At 37.7% G+C, this 19290-nt stretch overlaps 1 protein-coding gene across 3 annotated transcripts; it reads right to left on the reverse strand.

Moving 5' to 3' along the window:
• Positions 1 to 140: 140 nt before the first annotated feature.
• Positions 141 to 19289, reverse strand: slc12a8 (solute carrier family 12 member 8). Of its 3 annotated transcripts, none has more exons than XM_058787249.1 (14): positions 19147 to 19289; positions 18643 to 18717; positions 18363 to 18476; positions 17621 to 17812; positions 17291 to 17522; positions 9290 to 9403; positions 8060 to 8147; positions 7397 to 7484; positions 6551 to 6697; positions 4882 to 5515; positions 4704 to 4795; positions 4504 to 4621; positions 1751 to 1811; positions 141 to 1133 (listed from the first exon to the last, which is right to left on the reverse strand). In XM_058787249.1, the coding sequence occupies exons 2-14, from the start codon at positions 18682 to 18684 to the stop codon at positions 962 to 964; spliced, it is 2094 nt and encodes a 697-aa protein (XP_058643232.1). In that variant the 5' UTR covers positions 18685 to 18717; positions 19147 to 19289; the 3' UTR covers positions 141 to 961. The 3 variants fall into 3 exon arrangements, with proteins under 3 accessions (XP_058643232.1, XP_058643231.1, XP_058643230.1); XM_058787248.1 differs by lacking the exon at positions 19147 to 19289 and adding an exon at positions 18991 to 19017 and having other exon boundaries at positions 143 to 1133; positions 18363 to 18509; XM_058787247.1 differs by having other exon boundaries at positions 144 to 1133; positions 18363 to 18509.
• Between the last annotated feature and the right edge of the window lies 1 nt (position 19290).

The following is a 19290-nucleotide window of genomic DNA, read 5'->3' on the forward strand; positions in this document are numbered from 1 at the left end:
ATATAACATGTGACACCATTGATAATGCAACTTGACAATTATTCTTAAAAAGATCTGGCATTTCCTGGCAACACGAATGACCATAAAACAGAGTTAAACTTTATGCACCTGATTTAGAAATATGATCACAGCAGTTTATTCATTATTAATGTGAATTGCACTTTAATGTCATGGTAGATTTCTTTTAGAAAGCAAGGGGACCTGGGCTCAAATCCCAACCTTGCATACAATCACTAGGGTTCGGGACTGACAGCTCACCATTTAGTTTCCCAGTATGGAAATAACAGCTTTTGATTCTCATGCCAAATCACTTTTGTTCCACTGAGAAAAAAAAAAAACAACAACTCTAATGAGTTTGGTGCATGAACATGAAGGTTAGCAGAAGACGACAGATCTTCTGTTTAAAGCAACTGTTCTGCAGAAGCTGCAGCTTGACTGCCATGTAAACAGACATGCAGCATGCAAACAGTTTTGCATATTAAACCTATATTAATTCTGCATTTCAATAATCAATAATTTTTCAATAAAAAAAAAATGATCTGGAAGTTAAGTTATTTTTGAAGAATTAACATGGCCAGAAAGTTGGCCAGGCACGTTCTAGTTTGAATAGGCACGACACTTCTAAGTGTTGTGACCTCAGTGAGGTCAATCAAAATAAAAGACAAAATTTACTTATAATCTGAAAATTAAATGCCCACAGTGCATATTAAACCTTATATAAGCATTTCACTAGAGAAGATCTTGATGGCAAATTAATTCACATTGCATTACTTTGATTGCACATTCCCGATTTTTCAGACAAACATTATTAGTTCAGATCTTCCAGGAAATAAAGCTCTGTCCTCCAAGTACTACCTGACAAATGCAGTAAATAAAATATATATTTCAAGTGAGTGATGATTTATTCTCATGTGTCCACTGTTTCAGTCCAGCTGGTTAGCAGGGCACAGTTGTTACATGCTCAGTTGGACTGAGGATGGACTATCTTGTCTGTGGTGGTGATAAAGGAGGAGTGATGGTAACGATCACGGAAGGCAAAGTCTGCATTTTCCTCTGTTAGCTGCCTGGTTTCCATGCCAACAGCTGACAAAGAAGGTGTCACCACAATCTGGTCCTGAAGGGCCCCATCTCGCCTAAGAAGAGAGGTAAATGATTGGTAATGTCAGGTTTGGTTTTGCGTACATTCATAGTTCTAATCACATCATCCACAATGAACTCTGCCACATACCAGTTATATGTTTGTAAGTGCTTTTTTCGGATTTAATTGAAGAACTCTCCTAATAAGCCAAGCTAAAGAATAGTATCATTAATCAGAAGACATTTTTAAATGTTCCATTGAGCATGGAGACAATAGCTTTGAATTCATCTTCATGTAACACCTACTCTCAGTCTCAGCTCATTTGGAATAGTAACATATTCTGGATTTTATTTTCTGTTAACTCAAATTGGTGTTCTGCAGAATGTCTATAAAATAATCAGTACTTTTCTTTTGGATGAACAAATTCTGGTCGAATCTATTTTTGTTTTCTCTATACAAGCATTGGTGGAAACAACAATGCCATTGTTGTGGTATTTTATGCTTCTTGTAAACCTGCCCTTAAACATCATAAAAAATTGTAGATCAGACATCTTTTCCTGTCTAAGTAGTTCTTGGCCACGCAATGCTGCAATAAGGATCATACTTTATGCTGAAAAAGTCAAGTCTGCCTACAGAAGACTATGCAACTTACCTATTAACAGCTTAACTTACCTCCCCAAATTCTGCAGCGAGGTCTTGAGCCACCTGAAGAAACTGAAGCGAGCTGCTGCACCTGTGGGCAGAGAATGCAATTTTATATTTGCTGTCATCATAATAATGGATGTGTGCATAATACACCTCTATTTTTATTTGACTTTAATTTAAATGGTTAAAATAATCATCTTGACATCAAAATTGTGATAAACGTAGTCTAAACCTTAGTCTTATGTTAATACCTATGCAACATATTAGTGTTCTAAGAATCTTTACTAGTTTGTATATCGACATCCAATCCAGTTACAATGTAAATTACCATGCTCTCAGACAAAAGGTCATAAAACCCCCCAGTATTTCCAAACTCCCGCTTGGAAATTCAGCCTCTCTCATTGGTCAAGCCCATCCTGAAAGGCGTGACTCTTCTCAAACCTTAAAGGGCTCACGCACAGGTCCGCCCTCTTTTCTGCTAAATCTTATGATTGCTGTCCGTGTGGTTGGACTTACGGAGCGCCTGAGCCGGTGCGGGCACGCCTGGCAGGGCCCAACATATAGAGCCGTGTGCAATCTCCCTAGCCTGGGGAGATGGCTCTTGACCATAAAGAGTCAGACTAATACCACTGGAGTTCATCTTCACTCAACCCTGGAATTCACCATCATGGAAATGCCCTTGTTCAGACATTTCTCTCTCCCCGCTCCCGGCAGTCTCTGCATTGCGATCTGCAGTTCCACTGCGGCCCACAGGGCCGGCAGGCCCCATTTTACACCCAGCCATGTGCTTACTTAGGAGAGGGGACTCTCTCAACCCCAACGGAGTCAAGAACAACCTCGGAGTTTCAAGAGATTGCAACTTCGGCCATCAAATTGAACCATCCAGACCTTCTTCAGAAGCTTCACGAGACTCTCATTCCACAGCCAAGTCAAATGCAAGTATCTTTCCTTTCACCACACAGAGGTTTGTTGTAAGCTATCGTATACTGTGCTTTGAATTAGAGACTGATGGTTCTTTCAGATGGTCAACTCAGCCTCATTTCCCCTGTTTCTGTCCGGTTTCATTCACCCAGTCCCACTTACCCTTCCCATGTACCATGTGTGTGTGACGTGTGTGTGTGTGTGTGTGTGTATAATATATATACATATATACACACACACACAGGTGCATCTCAATAAATTTGAATGTCGTGGAAAAGTTCATTTCAGTAATTCAACTAAAATTGTGAAACTCGTGTATTAAATAAATTCAATGCACACAGACTGAAGTAGTTTAAGTCTTTGTTTTGTTTTTTTTTAATTGATGATTTTGGCTCACATTTAACAAAAACCCACCAATTCACTCTCAACAAATTAGAATATGGTGGCATGCCAATCAGCTAATCAACTCTGAGCCTTCAAAATGGTCTCTCAGTTTGGTTCACTAGGCTACACAATCTGGAGGAAGGGTGGAGAAGCTCATAGCCCAAATAGCTTGAAGTCCAGTGTTAATTTTCCACAGTCTATGATGATTTGGGGTGCAATGTCATCTGCTGGTGTTGGTCCATTGTGTTTTTTGAAAACCAAAGTCACTGCACCCATTTACCAAGAAATTTTGGAGCACTTCATGCTTCCTTCTGCTGACCAGCTTTTTAAAGATGCTGATTTCATTTTCCAGCAGGATTTGGCACCTGCCCACACTGCCAAAAGCACCAAAAGTTGGTTAAATGACCATGGTGTTGGTGTGCATGACTGGCCAGCAAACTCACCAGACCTGAAACCCATAGAGAATCTATGGAGTATTGTCAAGAGGAAAATGAGAAACATGAGACCAAAAAATGCAGATTGCGGACCAAAAAAATGACAGGCCACTGTCAAAGAAACCTGGGCTTCCATACCACCTCAGCAGTGCCACAAACTGATCACCTCCATGCCACGCCAAATTGAGGCAGTAATTAAAGCAAAAGGAGCCCCTACCAAGTATTGAGTACATATACAGTAAATTAACATACTTTCCAGAAGTCCAACAATTCACTAAAAATGTTTTTTTTTTTTATTGGTCTTATGAAGTATTCTAATTTGTTGAGATAGTGAATTGGTGGGTTTTTGTTAAATGTGAGCCAAAATCATCACAATTAAAAGAAACAAAGACTTAAACTACTTCAGTCTGTGTGCATTGAATTTATTTAATTTTAAATACATTTTTCACAATTTGAGTTGCATTACTGAAATAAATGAACTTTTCCACAACATTGAGATGCACCTGTGTGTGTGTGTGTGTATATATATATATATATATATATATATATATGCGTGTTTGTTTAGTCTAGTTAGGTCTTTGTGATTTAGTTAATAAAACTGTGTATTTGTTTCTGATTCCCTGCTTGCAACAAAGTCAATTTAACGATTTTGATCGTGTTACATGCTCTTGAGTAGTACTGTACCTTAAAAAGGGTATTTCTCTTACCCTGGAAATTAAGATTTCTTTGAATTCATAAATAATCAATACTGAGCGTTCGCTAGACAACTTGGTCAATTGATTGTACAGTAAATTCTGCTTTATTAAGCTAATTCTATTAACTTATCCAAATAGTAGAATTAATTATAAAGAGTTATGATTAATTATTAATATTCCCCCTTTGAGCTAATATGCTACACTTATTATGCCTATTTCACTGAGATAAGCAGTGTGTGGCATCCGAAGTGTCTATCAATTTTCAGTGATGAGCAACTGGGATCATTTCTCAAATTTTCTCAAAGATTGTTCAAATAAAATAAAAATTAGGAACAATTACAATTACCTGTTGGCAAACCTGGGCTTGTTGTTCCAATGTAGAGAAAGAGGATAAGGGCGACTGTAATGTTAATCAAGGCGTACATCCACTGGATAACGAACATTATCAAAAAGGAGCACAATGCCTAAAGAAAGATAAAAACAGCATTACAAATTTGAACTTACAAGCTTACTGCTTACAGGCTGGATCATTTTTGCCAAACTTACACCAACTAACGAAACCCAGTGGTTGCAAAATCTGGCATAGACCGAAACCTGAATTGATCTTATTTCTGATCCTTCAAGATTTGTTTCTGAACCTGTGAACAAAAGGCATATAAGGTGAAATACAGATTTTGGTCAGTATATTGAGGAGTTATGTAACATTTTGTAGAGAGTTACGTACCAATTCTGTCTATCTGTTCTCTTGGGAGCTGTTCAAGTTCAACTGGGCCAGAATTAGGCAAAGACTGTTTCCCCTTGGTTTCTGTTGTAAGGTCAGACTCCATAAGTCCTATCTGGCTATCTAATCCAATAGTTTGTTCCGGCTCCCTCTCATCTTTTCCTTTATCTAATGATCCATTGCTGTTCAAGTCCAACCCAAAACTGTTCATCAGCGTTTCTTTAGCTGGAATCTTTGACTTCCTGCCCCGGGTCTTGGAGGCAGGAAGAGAAACTCTCTGTTCATCAGCAGAGTCCATGCTGGGCAATGGAAATATTTGGTCCATGTCTTTGGTGAACTCCAGCAGTGTGCCGTTCACAGGTTCACTGATGGCTCCACTGCTGCCGTAATGGGGATGAGTGCTGGACACCAGTGATCTTCTGGAGCTTGACCTCCTGATCAGCGTCGTCCTTTGCTGGACCTGCAGCTCATGGGTTTTCACCACACAGAAATAGCAATAATCGATTATGCTGTAGGTTAGCATGAAGTTGATGGTGACGATGGGAGCCAGTACATTGACCTGGCCAATGAAGATGAATGCCATGGAGATCAAGCTGGTCAGACAGATGGCAGCCACGGGCGTCTTATTGGGCCCTCGCTGTAATACATATAAAGACAAGAGAAAGGTAAATCTATGGCTGTTACAAAACCTAGTGAGCTGTTATTGTCTACTCACTACATAGGCACCTTCTAAGGAAGCATCCCAACTGAAATGAAACCTTAAGTGACTGACTTGTACATGGGTAGCATCTCTGTGTGTTACTTTTGTGAATTTAGATATTATATTTATAGTAAACATTTGTCTGTTTTTTTTTCCTGAGCTTCTGACAATGCATTATGGGATCAGATAGGAGTGTCTAGTCATGTCTACTTCATCTACTCCACAAGTTTTTATTAATCATTTGCAAGTTCACATTATGGGTTTGGCTCCTGTACCCTCATTTCTTTCACGCTCTTCAGGTTATGTAATGAGCAAGTAGAACTATCCAGTTAAAACATCCCAAAAAAGACATCTCTCATGTCACCTCAGACCGGTCATTACCCAGATCCTATAAATCTCTGGGATGGAGGAGCTACTGCTACTGGCTGGCACAGCTCCAGATCCACCAGGGTTGGTCTTTACTGTGCTTCCTGCGTTTGTTCTGGGACTTTGATTCAGGGCGAGATGTCTCGAGCGAACTTGTAGCCCATAGAGAGGGGTCAGACAGAGCTCAGGCGAGGGAAAGGGTGTGCTGTGCTTTTTGAAAGCCACAATTGTTACAATTCATTCCTTCTCGTTTTTTGGAGCGAACTCTGGCACACTATAATTAGGAACCCATCCTGTCATCTATAGAGCTACTCATTGAGCGTGAAAAAGTAAACAATTCATTAAAGTGGCACAAAGTGTATGAAAACCAAATGTTTAATTTCACTCATTACGCTAAGCGAATTGTTAAAGTTTGATCATTTATTAACATCTGAGAGACCTCATAAGTACATCCCTGATTTTCCAAATGGTTTATAAATCACAGATTTAGCATTGATTTATCAACATCTAAATAAAAAAAAAAAAATCTACAAAATTAACCATTTTATTTTGTTAAGCATAAAACCACACAGTCTTGCATTCCCTGATCTCCCTATGAGCACCCACCCCTTTCCCAAGGAATCCGAGAGCTGGAATGACTCTCTCCTGGGCGATACACTGGAGGATCCTGGGTGCACCGTACAGGCCGCCCATGCAGGAGGCCAGGGACGAGATGTAGAGGCCCAGCAAAAACAGGAAACCAACCAAGGAGACCTGGGAAAAAAACAAACACAGAGGGGAAGAGAATGTAGAGGGCTCCACCCAGCTCTGTTCCGCTTGGCCAGACTGAAAAAAGCTTATAATGTGTTGAAAGTAAATCAAAGAAACAATGTGTAATCTGACAGAACCCATAATGAGAGAATGGGCAATTACAAATAATACAGTAAGGTTGATTATGTGTATGAAACCCTAACTTCTGTAATGTATAAAATGCACCTTTTTGTAGATTCAATATAATATTTAATATGCATTGTTTTGTATGTAGAGTGTTAACCACAAAACACCACAGCCCACATTAAGGAACAGCTGGGTCAGCCACAACCAGGCTACAGCCTTACACATTCATAAACTATGTAGCTTAGTTCAGCAGCCCACTGTAATCTTTGCTGACTGGCAGCTGTGTGGCTATCAAACGTCAGGGTGTGTGCAAGGTCAGTGCGAAACTGGGCTCCATTCTCATTCAAACACTTACACCAGCTGAAGCGTTTAGAATGACCTCAAATGCCTCTGTTATGAGGGCCTGCAGACCAGTGAAATTACATTAGCATAACAATAAACGCAACTGTAACGTTTTGTCTGTGGTGGTTAATGTGCTATTCTCAAGTCTCACTTTCAGTTGAGACAATGAGTCTTAATAGTGGAAAACCCATGGAAGATGGCTATCCTCTGAAGCCTGTAATAACATCAGATTACCTTTTCCGCTATTAAGAAATCATAGCGCAGCGCATCTCTGGTGCAAATGGCTCCCAGTAAGAACACAAAGACGAGATACAGGAACCACCTGCGGATTTCCACAATACACATAGTCATTCATTCTATTTATAGAGAAATTATCTAACACACACACACACACACACATATACATATATATATTTTATTATATTATATAAACATTTGTGTTCCAAAAAAATTTTTTCTTAAGTAAATTTATCAAAGAATACTGAAAAAAAAGTTTTACAAAATTTTAGGCTGCACAACTGTTTTCAACATTGATAACAGTGTTTTGAGCACCAAATCAGCATACAAGAATGATTCTGAGTGTATTAAAATTCTGAGTGTAATAATATTTCAGCATATTACTGTTTTTACATGATCAATTAAATGCAGCCCCGAGCATTTCTTTCAAAACCATAAAAACATCTTATCAACCATTACCAGACATACAGTACATCTCACACTGATTTTTATGCCATACACTTTTCTTTTTTTTTTTCAGGGCATGAAGGCTTATCGGAATTCTGTTTCTCATATTTTCGTTTTGGCACCTGCTCTAAAGTATGTATACACAACACAAATAGAGGCTAAAGATGTACAAAGGAAGAATGAAAGATTATTTCTGTGGCGATAGAAACATACGAGGTGCAGACTGCGGCGAGAGTTCCCACGGGGATGTTGTGCTCGGGCCTCTGGAGATCAGAGCTCATGTTGAATCCCGCCATCACACCTACACACACACACACACACACACACACAGAGAGTTACTGTGAAAACAAGACTGGAGACAAGGGGCCATTCAAAACCTGAACAACAGAAAGACGTACATATCAGAGCTCACTTGAAACACCTTCCTGACTTCTAACAGGAGCAAAAAGGAAACTTTGATCACGACTGATTAGGGCCTCGTGTTGCTCAAATGAATTGTTCAATCTTTCAGTCTTTGCAGGAGGCAGAAGCTGGTTTGTCTCGTGTATGTGGTACAACAAGACAAGAATGAAGTGGGTTTTCTTGCATTTCTGACATTTATGGGTTTCTTACATTTTGTAGATAATTATTCATCTCATTTGTGTACTTATATTGTCTGTTTTTATTTATGGGATTTTTGCCAATGAAAATAGTTAAGTCAAAAGCATTATTAAAGGTGGGTTGAGATCACAACATAATGCAGACAGAATTCAAACCTGCAGAGACAATGTGCACTTAACAGATTAACAAAATATGTGAATGTTAAATAAGTATGATCCTAAACATTTAATAATATTTGTATATTGTTATGCAGGCTGAAAAACATGAGATTAATTGGGATTATTTCATAATATTTACAGCATAAATATTATATAGATTTTAACAGTAAGATCTGCATATAATCATGAGAAATTCATGAAAAATAAGACAATTAATTTTTGAAAGAATTGTTAAATTTTGCTATCTGTAATATTACACTTAATATTTTTCACACAATATAAACGGGTTTTTATGAATTAAAAAAATATAGCTGCCTTTGTATTTTATAAAGGAGGTACCTCACAAAAGGATCATCATATTTGGGGTTCCTTGAAATCAAAAGTATGAAAAAAAAAAAAATCCAGTGACACCATGCAGGCTCAGACTGAAACCTTATTATAGCACAAAAATGTGTTAACTATGAGATTAAATTCTGCCGAAAAGAGAGATTTCTGGGATGTGTGCATCCTAAATCCAACCACAGCAACTAACATACAGTACAGCTGCAAGATTTTCAGGCTACTAAAGTTATACAGGCTTATACTTCACTAATAGCAAAAAATAAATCCTCATAAGCATAGTGTCATTAAATCAGTGGCTATTATATCATAGTTTAGCCTTTTTTGTTTATGTGTGTAAGGTCACCTGTCGCCGCAGGAAAGAAAACGCCAAACACGGTGAAGAAAGTCTCGCCAGCTGTGTAGTCTGGCAGGGTGTTCTTACGCAGCAGATCCTCTGTATAGCCAACAAATCCATGCTCTGTAATAAACATTCAGCACAAAACAATGTTAGGAAAGACTGTTTACAACAACATTCAGTTGGACTAAAGCATTACTGAGTGCTTTATGGAAAAAGTCTGCACTGACACGATGATAAGAATCAGATTCATCTCCGAGTCTCCACTGAGTATATATGACACAAACATTACACACACCAAGTTTTCCTGTAAATTAGAATCTTTGTTATGAAAAGCAAAAGGAAATATTTTGGCCTTTTTGAAAAATCTGATATTTAGACAGATCAGTCTAAATAGTTCATAACATTAAAACAAATTTTAAAAAACCATCCTGAAGCAGAATTCAAGTTTCCACCTCTCTGCTTAAAACACAGGCTGGTGACGACATTTACAAGAAAATATCCTCCTGTGCAAGACCACAAACCAGCACCCATGACATACAATATTGATCTAATCGCACACTGATACAAAAACCCCTTTCACTCTGAAATCAAAGGGAGGGGTTCCCTGGGGTACTGTGGAACAGATGTCTGGTTTGAAATATGACAGTTTTGGACTCCATAGCCATGCACAGGCAGAGTTCCGCGTGTCTGTGGCTGACCATCACCGCCCTTTATGTAACAATCCGGGGGGACAGACGCCCCGCCAAGATGCGTGCAAACCAAGGGCCGGCCTTTTTCTTGGGAATACATGCCAAGTTCAATAGTTCTGTGCCTTGGACATGATGAAGGGAATGCTGGACTAAGCTCTGGGCGTGTTCACAGGCAAACAAAACAATCCAAGAACAGGCGCCGGAGAACATTTATGTAAACAGTACTGAGAGATATCACCATTGTGCTGAACCATCACACGAGTGGTATTTTCACTCAGGGTGGCAGTTATTAAAGTCTAGATAGCACTGACACTGTATGTTTCTGGTGGTTTGTGTACTTGTGTACAACGTAAAGTAAATGCCAAAGATGGGTGCTCTTAATTGGTGCATTTACTCACCCTCAAGTCACTTCTGTATTCCACATAAAAACAGATTTTTACTGACAAGCTCAAAGGACAAAAACAGCAACATTAAAGGGATATTTCACCCAAAAATGAAAGTTGTGTCAATAATTACTCACCCTCCGTCGTTCCAAACCTGTAAGACCTTTTTTCATCTTCATAACACTGAATCTGAGAGCTTTCTGACCCTGAATAGACAGCAATGCAACTGACATGTTCAAGGCCCAGAAAGATAGTAAGGACAGTGTTAAAAATAGTCCATATGACATCAGTGGTTCAACCAAAGAATACAAAGGGTTAGAAAGCTCTTGGATTTTATCAAAAATATCTTAATTTGTGTTCTAAAGATGAACGAAGGTCTTACGGGCTTGGAATGACATGAGGGTGAGTAATTAATGACAGAATTGTAATTTTTGGGTTAACTAGTCCATTCGATTCATTGGCTATATTCCATGACTTCCACACGATTTGTGTGTGAGGAACAGGCTAAAAAACACTTCATTCACTTAGGAGGAAATTATCATTTTTCACTTATAATCTTTCCTTTGCTCCAGCTCTCATATATACATATTTAATAGGAAGATGCAACAGAGGGAAGATTTGTAGTAAATAATGCAAATTAAGCTAACATAAAACATATTTTACTCCAAGGCCCCCTTACGGTCCACAATATTCAAAGGCCCAATGACTTTTTCAGCCGTTCATGTTTTACTAGATGAGGAGGATTAAGGATCAGGATTTAATAATAATAATAATAATTATTATTATTTAACTGATAAAATGTTTTTATTATTTACATGACTTTCGCTCGAGACTTTTTAGGACCATGAGAACCTTGTGTTTTTTAAAGACAAAAATGTTGCTGAATAGGTCAATTAAAATAAGAAATATTTATATTTTTAGTAATTCTGTCTTTTTAAATGCTTGCTTTGTCTTATTTTAAGTCATCTTGAAGCTCCCTTGGAAATTTGCTGAGGCCTCCAATTGGGCCTCGGACCCCTGGTGGAGAACAATGACGAGTGAAGATTTGGATTATAGCAAATATGTCAAATAGACTATTTTTAGGATATTTTTATGGTGCGTTTTCCTTTTTAGAACTTGACAGTGAACACACACACACACACACACACAGAAAGAAAAGCAGCAGCTTGGTCATTCTTCAAAATATTTACTTTGCATTCAATCAATGAAAGAAAGTCATACTGATTTGAAATGTTCAGTTTGAAAAAAATCAGAAATAATTTAATGAAGTCTCAATTAGAGTCAAAAGCTTACATTAGATGTAGTGAGAAAGAAAGAAAGATAGTGGTTGTCACCCCTGCGGAGACAAGGCACTCATGCAGAGAGCCTGACTATGCAAGATCATGATCCATTTCCCTCTTGGTTATCTTGTGATAGGAAAGAATGTGTTCTCTTGGATTAATGACATGTTTATCCAAAAGGAAGTCACCACCCTTTCAGAAGCCCTGCCTGTTCCTACCCTTCCAAGTCACAGTTTCTTGGCTACAAAGAAAGAGAGCTAGAAAGAGAGTAAGATACAATAGAGAGGATCAGAAGGAGGAGGTAGAGAGGAAGTGCATAAAGAAAGTTTAGGTGGACACAGCCTTAGAAATAACAGATATCAAGTACTCCAATAATACCACGCAAGCAGGAAAAAACATATCCTACTTCACCACATCATAAATTACCTTGACATAATTACCTTCTTTTATGAACTTTGCTAAATCTACAGTAAGCTGTTTTTGGAATAACAAGTGCAAGAATAAAAAATTAGCCATAGTTTAGTTTGTGACTCTTAAACTAAACAACCTTCAAATACACTATTCAAAAGATTAATTTTTAAAACAAATTCTGTTATTCAACAAGGATGCATTAAATCCCAGTGACAGTAAAGACTTTCTTGCAAAAAATCTATTTCAAATAAATGTTGTTCTTTTGACATTTTTATACATCAAAGAATCCTAAAATAAGAACCTATCCACGGGAATAGTAAGCTGAACAACTGTTTTAAACTTTGATAATAATACAAAATGCTTCTCGAGCCCTGAGATAAAAATATTCACAATACACAAGCATAAAAAAAACGGGCCATACTGACACAGCGGATAAGAGCAGGGCCATTACTGCTGCCCTCCTTGCCACCTTTCTAACCATTCTGATTGCAGTTTGGATATTTGTAGTAAGAGTCCAGATCTGAAGATTTGGAAGAGGAAGTGATGATGTGGACTCTGCTAGTGAAGAACTCGGATCTGCTTCCTGCCTGCTCTTTTGTCTCAAGCCAAAAATGTGGGTGAGCCCGGTCAACACCCTTAACCCAAAACTATGAGCGCATGTCAGTTTCCTGTCCAACTTGGGGTGCTTAAATAGACTGTCTTTGAGGTTAGAGATGAGAACCTACATAAAATGAACATCACACCATCATAAAACTAATTATGTGAAAAAAAAAAAAAAAACAAGCCAATGACCTGATCAAAGACCATGAGCAGACATGTCAAGCGATTCAGTTCTTTTCATAAAAATTTAATTGTTATACCCCAGAAATTTCTTCCCACCACTAGAGAAGAACAGAATTTACACAAATAATAACAGTCTAAAAGCCCACAGTAGTAAGAAAGCTCTTCTCACAGCTCCTCTTGTGTGGTAATAGGCAGGAGGGAAGGGACAGAACTAGGAGGTGCTTTAGTTTTTTTAAATCTAGCACAAATGTGTTCACCGCAATGGTATGAACACTCGAGAGGACTGTGCTCACATTTTCTTCATCTTTTCCAGCAATAACATTTTCAAATGATTTAACAAAACACTGAAGTAGGTAGCAATATTAAAAGATCATCAACCCTTCTCCCATTTTGGCTACATGAGCCTGGGCACACTGGTGCCCAATGGTAGATTGGGTGTATAACTCAAACATATCCTTTACCAAGAATTATTTCACAACCAAGATATGTGCTCAACCGTTCAGTTTTCTTCAGCCTTTCAGTTCTTAAAGGAATAGTTCACCCTGTTAAAAACTGTGGGATCTTCTTCTTTATCCTTTAAACATATTTTCAAAGCTCCAAAACATTATAATTTATCATTAGTGATGTCCATTTGACTCATTATGCACTATTTTTAATTATTTAAGTCTTCTGAAGCTATACAATAGCTTTGTGTCAAAAATATCCAACTTGAAGTCATTTTTCATTGAAAATCATAAACAGAAAGAGTCAAATCTTTACACTAAATCATCTGATGAAGTTTACAAAACTGATCTGAATAATTTGTTCGCAAATCAATTGATCCGGTTCTTGGTTCTCAATTCAGTCGCAGTGGTTACCAGCTCACTGAAGGGAACGATTTTCAGTAAATAACTTAAATGTCAGTCTGTTCCTCACACAAAACTACAAAATGGCCTACAAAAGTAGACTTGGAACATAGTACATAAGTCATATGAGCTACTTCTATATATTTTTGGTGCTTTTGTGTAGTGGCTTTTTTGGCCTTTTTTAAATCATCACATGAGATAACGGTTTTCTGTTTGGCAGATAAGTGTCATGAGCAGGACTTTTATTTTGACAGCACTTAGAACCCAGCACCTGAGCGGTCTTCATTAGTTTAATGTCTTTGTTTTAACAGCTCTCTCTAATAAACGACAGGCACAAAAAAAAAAAAAAAAAAAAATCCCAAATCAGTCCACCACTACTCTTGTGTCTTTGTTAAAGCTTGACAGCCACAGTCCTTGTTCACTTTCATATATATATATATATATATAGTGGCCATAATATACTTCAAAATTTCTCCTTTTATGTTCTACAGAAGAAACACAATCAAATAGCTTTGGAAAGACAAAATGTCAAATTTTGGGGTGACCTATCCCTTTAAATTGTCATGGAATGCGGTCGTGCTGGGATCTCTGTATCATCACAGTTATGAAGCTTTCCTTGTGCTGACCACCTGGCCTTGGCTACGTGATTAACAGTGTTATCAAACTGTAAACACATCTGCACAGCAGCTCCTTTTTCCTGCCACTGGCAGGTAACCCGCCCATGCGGCGCCCAGGCCTAAACCGTGCAACCCCCTGGAGTCGTGCCAATAGTGAGATCACTTTATAACCACAAGGCTTAATTGAAAAAACCTGAAGGAACCAGCGCCTCCTTTTCCCACTGCCAGCGCACACTGCAGCCCGAGTCCAGCTCCTAAAAGGGGTCAGAGCAACACAACAGCAGCAGGAGCTGCAGTTAGGGGGGTAATACCACATATTTAGTTCATTACACCCCAATTTGTCTGACTTTCTCTGCAGAGAGAGAGTGAGAACACCATCTTTCTGAGAGTCTTGCCTCCTCTCTGGACAGGAAGCCAGTAATCAGGAGAACAGGAAGAGTTGGGATGGATTTCCTGCAAACCCAGTGTGAAAGTACATATTGACCTCATCTGAAGTGGGCAGCCAAAAAACTTAAACATTACAATGAACTAAGAATGTCTGCATGCTTGTCCTAAGAGCAAATGACTCTTATTAGATGTATCACATAATTTTTGCAGGATGCCGAGTTGCTTTTATGAATCTGTACTAAAATGAACTTGCACCAAGTATACTTCTTTGTAAGGTTCTCATTTAATACTGTATGTATGCTTACTTCATATACAATTTCAACACAAGTAGATTTGAATGTCCTAAAAACGAAATGTGTGAGACAGATGGATTTCTGCTTGGAAGAAAATTTGAATTTGAACACATAATTCTTCTTAAACTATAAGCATGCTCCATTTCATTAACACATGCTTTCAGTCATTAAAATAAAAACAACTTTAATTTAATAAAAAAATATATATATTTTAAGCTTTTGAGACAGCAGTAAATAAATGCAGTAAAACAGTAATATTGCGAAATATTTCAATTTTGATATTTCTTAAAAAGCAGTTTATTCCTGTGATGGCAAAGCGTCAGGGTCATGATCCTTCAGAAATTATTCTAATATGCTAATTTGGAGCTCAAGACACATTTCTTGTTAATATCACTGTTCATAACAGTTGAGTTGCTTAATATTGTTATGAAAACCTTCAAAATAATTCCAGGATTCTTGTATAAATATAAAGTTCAAAAGAACAGCATTTATTTGAAATATTTGTCTTATATTATATTAAGTATTAATATTTGTCTTCCTTGCTGAATTAAATACAGTAGTGCATATATTTTTGCCTTGTAAGGTCCAGGTCTAGGATGACTAGATGACAGTACTGTATATAACGGGAAGACAAATCACTTCACCCTTCCTGTTACTTCAACTTCCATATTATGACTGGTGTTGGAGTTCTATAATTGTGTATATTTTAGGAAGAGTCCCTGTACTCCCTAGTGGCCATGTGCACCCCTCCCAGCAGATGCAGGGCTGCTGGAGGTCTAACTAGCTTACTGTTTATACTGTCAATGCCACTATAAGTAACCACTACCTGGTATACAAAATCTTGTCTTGCATTGTTTGTTAAGCCTAAATGGTTCATGGAAAAGTTTTTAGGAAAAGTAAAAGTAAATAATAAATAAATAATGAATGTGTGTGAATTGCCACTACTATAAAACGGACATCAAAAATGAAACCCCACAGGATAGCATTGTTTGGGACACCGCCACATTTATGTTACCCTGACATCTACTGGACAGTTGTTGCAAGGACATGTGAACTCAGTTTTCACATACTGGCCAAATAGTTGTTATGTAATCATTTTGAATTAGTAAGAGCTTCAAGATGAAAACATTAGCAATTTCTAAAGTCACAGATAACAGAGTCACAGTTAGTAAACAGATTTACATATACACTATTGCTCAACTTTTTAAAAGAGGTCTCTCTTATGCTCACCAAGGTTGCATTTGTTTGATTAAAAAATACAGCAAAAACAATAACATTGTTAAATTGTATTAAATTATTTTTTTCTATTTTCAATTTTAATATATTTTAATTGTAATAATTTATTCCAATGATGGCAAGGCTGAATTTTTTGCAGCCATTATGCCAGTCTTTAATGTCACATGATCCTTCAGAAATCATTCTAATATGCTGATTTGGTTCTCAAGAAACATTTATTATTATTATCAATGTTGAAAATAGTTGTACTGCTTAATATTTTTGTAGAAACTGTGATACTTTTAAGATTCTTTGACATTTCAATAGAACAACAATTTTTTGAAATACAAATTTTGTAAAAATGTTAATTTTGACAACATAAAATTCTTCACTTTTGCTTTTGATCGATTTAATACATTCTTGCTGGATAAAAGCATTAACTCCTTAGAAAAAAATATTACTGACCCCAAACTGTTTAAACAGTAGTGTATATATTGTCATTAATAAGCTGCATCAAACTACTTCTCACCTCCAATAAATGCATATTACACCACATAAAAATACAGATATAAGAAACTGCGAAATTACAGAACCGAAATAAGAGAAATGTACACTGCTAAAAGAAAAATCCTTTAGCACACTGCGAATTTAGTCCAATATATACAATGACTCGACTTGTATATCCTCGTCTGGCAGGTTTGCCAGGAAATGTGCAAAGAAAGAAGTGTCAATATAAGAAAGGCAGGCACTGTTTAGTAGGGTCTGTGAAAACAACACTGCAGGGCAAGCATCTCTTCCTAAAGCACTACTTTATTAAATGGAAACCTTTGGTAGAGTCACAAGTGCCTGTTAAAATTAGATGTAATGGTTTTATTTTTCATTTTAAGAAATAGAATTAACTTCTATACACCTGTGTCAGTTTTTTTTTTTTGCCCACTGAATTTCTTTCCCTCAATGGGGAATCTATGTTGTTGTTTTAATGAAACACTTCCCGTTAAAAACACCAAACCTAGCTGTACCTTACGATGTACAGCAGTTACACTTACTAGAACTCTAATCTAAATGACCCTTGAAGTAATCTTATTTGCATTCATGATAGCTCACCTGGGTCTAGATGACTAAATGTCCCGATGACGAAATCCAAAGTGGACAAAGCTAATATGCCCAGTAGAACCAACTGAAGGCGTACAATCCATTTTACCCCAGCCAGGTTAATCCCGAGCAGACCAATCAGAACGGCCACAGAGATGCCCCTCACCAACCACATGCTTTGTAAATTCAGCACCTGTGCAATGGACTCGGCAAAACCAGTGATGTACATTGCTCCAGCCACACACTGCCAACAAAGACACATGACTACCATCAAACTTGAGAACAGTGAACCGACCACCCAATGAATATGCAATATAAATAATACAGAAAGGAGTTGCTCACCTGTCCAAACACATACAAGAGTCCCACAGTTCCTCCAACCCTTCCTCCGAGCACAGTGGAGATCATGGAGTAGACCCCGCCGTTACCTACGCTGCAACATTCACACACGCCAATGCCTGACATCACCGTAATCAAGGCGACTAATACCACCAAGGATACCAGAAGCATGCCCAGCAACACACCTGTGTTACCCTAAAGATGATCATATGGGAAAAAAGGTAACATTTTCATTGGATGCCCATTTAATAGCTGCCAAAACATGAGACGTATGAAAGCCTGTTTCCACCACGGGATTAAAAAAAAAAAGGTGGTTGTGACTTTTTATCTCACAACTTAAACTTTTCTCACAACTTTAGGTTTATATCTCACAATTCTGACTTTTTCTTCAGAACTGTGAGATATGATGTTAACGGAGAAGTCAGAATTGTAAAATATGAACTCCCAACTGCAAGAAAAAAAGACAGAATTTTATTTATTTGCGTTAAAAAAAACTGAATTGAGAGATATAAACTTGGAATTGCAAGAAAAAAGTCAGATTTCAGTTTCTTTCTCACATTCGTGACTTTTGCCTTTGTAAATTTTGAGTTTGTATCCCGCAAAAAGTAATTGTGAATTTTTTTTATTCTGTGGTGGATACGAACCAAAACCTTGAAATATATATTTTCAAATGCCGTTTAAATAGATCCTCTGATACACATATACACTGCAAGCATCATGAAATCTATGATAAAACATAACTTACCACAAGCCAGCCAGTCCGTAAAAAGAGCACCACCCCAAAAATGTTGATCATGCAGGTAGTAAAGACTCCATCCCAGGTTCCAAAAAGAACAGGTTCCCAGACGAAGAGCTGCACCTTCCACCAAGGCTGAGCATTACTCTGGGAACCCTACACAAACCAGTGTCACTCATATCTAAATAAGCCCCCATTAATTTCAGTTCCTCTGCTCAGGGTAGAACATTAGGTCTGAATTATGGGTTTCTAATCATTTTTATGGTAAAACTTACTGATTTGCCATTACCTGTGCATCTTCATGGAATAACTCTTGAAATTGAGGACTCATGCTCCCTCCTGGGCAAGATTACAGTAGCTGGATCTGAGGAATGTAAAGGCTTTGCTACAGTCATTTGAAAGGCTTCAGTACAGTATATTCAAAGTCAATTTCAACAACATTTGCCAAGTAGGCGATGGCCACGTAACTTGGATACATTTAAGCCAACAAAAGCCGTCTGTTAATAAGTGATAGGCCTACATTAATAAAACATACAATTCATATTCCGCACTTGACCAACACTTTAATAGGCCTACTTTAATATAAAAGGCAAACAAACGCGTTGAATTTCACGTGACTAAATTGTGTAGTACTGACTTTGTGTTTTACTTTAACGTTATGTATTGCAATGGTTCGTTGAAAACTCTGTAAGAAACGCCAGTGACAGCAGCCCTAAATAAACGGATAAACTGCTGTTTTTGGGATATCGTTAAACTTTAAATTCCTTGAGTAATCATAAAGACACTGACTTACCTGCAGTCACGGTGCTCCCGGATGCAGCAGCAGCAGGTGGAGAATGTGAGAGAGGCACGAGCGCACACACACCTGACGAGTTGGGTGGTCCGACTCATTTCCGCGAATCGGTTCTTTCGAACGGTTCGTTTACTTTAGATAGAA

Source organism: Onychostoma macrolepis, chromosome 09 (assembly GCF_012432095.1).
Source record: "Onychostoma macrolepis isolate SWU-2019 chromosome 09, ASM1243209v1, whole genome shotgun sequence".
NCBI classification, from domain to species: Eukaryota; Metazoa; Chordata; class Actinopteri; order Cypriniformes; family Cyprinidae; genus Onychostoma; species Onychostoma macrolepis.